General features: G+C 34.3%; 1 protein-coding gene across 1 annotated transcript; it reads left to right on the top strand.

The window, feature by feature from the left end:
• Positions 1 to 1,126: 1,126 nt before the first annotated feature.
• On the top strand, positions 1,127 to 2,047 carry LOC115412834 (olfactory receptor 4P4-like). The gene has a single exon (XM_030125491.1). It carries the CDS (start codon positions 1,127 to 1,129, stop codon positions 2,045 to 2,047), a length of 921 nt encoding a protein of 306 aa, XP_029981351.1.
• Positions 2,048 to 2,939: the final 892 nt, after the last annotated feature.

Genomic DNA, 2,939 nt, shown 5'->3' with positions numbered 1-2,939 from the left:
AGGGTAATAACTGCTGGGGGAGACTGGACTAATAAACCTGCAGGGGGAGTGGTCTGTGTAGGTGTTAATCCATATGCTAATGATCATTTGCATATGGATTAACACCTACACAGATATCTTATTATTTGTTATTGATAAGCTCACGAACAACAGCCACATTGAGGTTATGTGGCTCATTCATACCAAAGACCTACTGTATTATGTAGCTGGTCAACTTGCCTGCTCTTTCTTCAGGGGGTTCCTGTCCACACGCAAGTGGAAGTGTTTGTTGTTCTGTAGCCAGTGAACCGTCCACAATTGTGATGTCTGAGGGTCATTCAAGCACTCAAACCCCACCACTGTGATCCTCCATCTTATCTGAAAAACCTCATACTCTCTTATTATTTAAATTTTTTTCAGTGAAAAAATTAACCTTGTGAGAAATAGTAAAGCATTTTTTCCTCCGTTGGGCAATTAGACACAGATTTAATACAAAAAAAGAAAAGCAGATATATACTCTTAGAATAATTTAGAATAACTCTTTATGATTAGATAATATAAATGGGCAAAATGAAGAGTGGACTACTTCTTTCTGTGTCCATTTGCAAAACCCATCGACATGATTTTGTGTTCAGACCTTGGACTCATATTTGATCTGATCTGATGCAAACTCTAATGCACACATTTTATCTTAGATTGTATGTATTGCTTCTATTTGATTTTATGATCTATCTGTACTTTACTTTGTGCAACCATAAGTTGTCTTGCAGTGGTTCAAAAAGTGTCTATGAATAAAATGCACCATTTTTTTTTGTTGTTATTGTTGTTCTTACTGTTCTGTCATAGTAACCAATGTTGCAACTCCCAATACATCGGGCCCTTAAGGTCTAAAGAGGATATAAAAGCTAATGTAAGAATGACAGCTCAGCCAATACGAAGAAAACAGTGTTGGATAACTGTTGTGGTAAACTGGGCTGAGGCAGTTTCCTCCTGGTCTTTACTTACGCTCTGTGTAAATTGAGTTAGATGCATGTTGTGGTTGTAGGTTCAGGGAAGGCAGATTTCTCACTCAGCTTCATTAACACTTTGTTGTTTCTTCCCTTAGATTTCTAACAGGGATGGTGCTGCTGTACTCAATCTGAATACGATGAATAATGATTCGGTTATAACTGTGTTTACTCTGTCAGGGCTGAGTGGGATTGAAAAGTACAGAATCATTCTGTTTGTTCTAACATTATTGTGTTACTGTGTGATCTGGCTGGTAAATATGACCATTATTGTGACAATTATTGTGGATAAGAGTCTTCATGAACCCATGTATATTTTCCTGTGTAATCTGTGCATTAATGGACTTTATGGCACAGCAGGATTTTACCCCAAATTCCTCATGGACCTCCTGTCTACTACTCATGTTATTTCTTATGCTGGATGTCTACTGCAGGGGTTTGTCATTCATTCTTCTGCTGGGGCTGATTTTTCTATACTTGTCCTCATGGCCTTTGACAGATATGTGGCAATATGTCGACCTCTAGTGTACCATTCTGTAATGACTAAGCACAGAATTTGTGTATTTTTGTTTTTTGCTTGGTTCATACCCATATATTTAATATTTATAGGCTCAGCAACTACAATGACATTGAGGTTATGTGGTTCACACATACCAAAGATCTACTGTATTAATTATTTGATTGGTCAGCTTGCCTGCTCTTTCTCTGTAGCGCATGTTGTTGTTCCAGCGTTTAACTACACCTTTTACGCAGGTCATCTGATTTTTGTTGTGTGGTCTTATATCTATCTGCTTAAAACCTGTCGAACATCTAAAGAGAACAGGAGTAAATTCATGCAAACATGTCTGCCACATTTGTTCTGCTTAATTACCTTTGGTGGATCTTTACTTTTTGATTCATTGTACATCAGATTTGGCTCAAAAATATCACAAAGTGCTCAAAACTTTATGGCAATGGAATTTCTCTTTGTTCCCCCGATTGTCAATCCGCTCATATACGGCTTTAAAATGACACAAATAAGAAACAAAATTGTGCAGCTTCTTAGCGGTAAACATTTCTAGGTGATATAGAAAAAAATTAATATTCACACTGTCTATGAGGATGCTTTTCAGAATACTGTTAGGATAAATGTCTTATGGCTGACTTTTACATAGTAATCTCACATACCTTTTAAATGGCATCACATAATATTAAATGGGTCTCATTTTGGTTTGAACATTACTATGCATTCAATTATTCACTGTACAGAACATGAAGAAAAGTGGAAGTTTATACAGACACATGTACTGAGTTTAATATCATTTTTATTTAATGCTTTTCTGTTTCCTGCTTCACTGGAACCTGCTAATATTTGTAACAATTCCTCTAAAAGAAAGAACGAGTTAAAAAGTTGTCATATCTCCTCTATTCCTTTAATACTATATTAGTGCTGTCAAATGATTAAAATATTTAATTAGATTAATCACAGGGTTGCTGTGGATTAATTTCAGTTAATCATGATTAAATATCAATTTTAAATCTATATTAATCGCTTTTCATTTTGCATGAATTAATTGCGTTAAAATTTTTAAATCATTAATCATGATAGTTTAATCTGCGTTAACACGTTAATTTTGACAGTCCTATGCTATATATTTCCCGTAAATTCCTGTTCATGTGTAATTTCTTAGGTTCATTTCATGTTATATTAGCCTGTGATCAAAATGTATGTTTCTGTTGTTTTTAATCATTCTTTTAAAGGTAAAGTACGCAACCTCCTTTATTTTTAACAAATATGACAATGATTATATTTGGTTTCTAAGTCTTTAAGACCTAGATATCTTCACTATATCACATAGTTTTGTTCTTACTGATGTTTTGGTTGAGAAGTTCATAATCATTGTTATGTGTGCAGCAATATTAAAATCTTTATTAAAACAACAATCGACCTTTATATTTTTTTATTTATACATT

This window comes from Sphaeramia orbicularis, chromosome 21 (genome assembly GCF_902148855.1).
Source record: "Sphaeramia orbicularis chromosome 21, fSphaOr1.1, whole genome shotgun sequence".
NCBI classification, from domain to species: Eukaryota; Metazoa; Chordata; class Actinopteri; order Kurtiformes; family Apogonidae; genus Sphaeramia; species Sphaeramia orbicularis.
Note: the sequence above shows the minus strand (reverse complement) of the source record. Positions and strands in the feature narration are given on the sequence as shown.

What these genes read in the sequence shown, in the direction of transcription:
- LOC115412834 (XM_030125491.1), top strand. Translation starts at nt 1,127, where the DNA reads ATGAATAATGATTCGGTTATAACTGTGTTTACTCTGTCAGGGCTGAGT.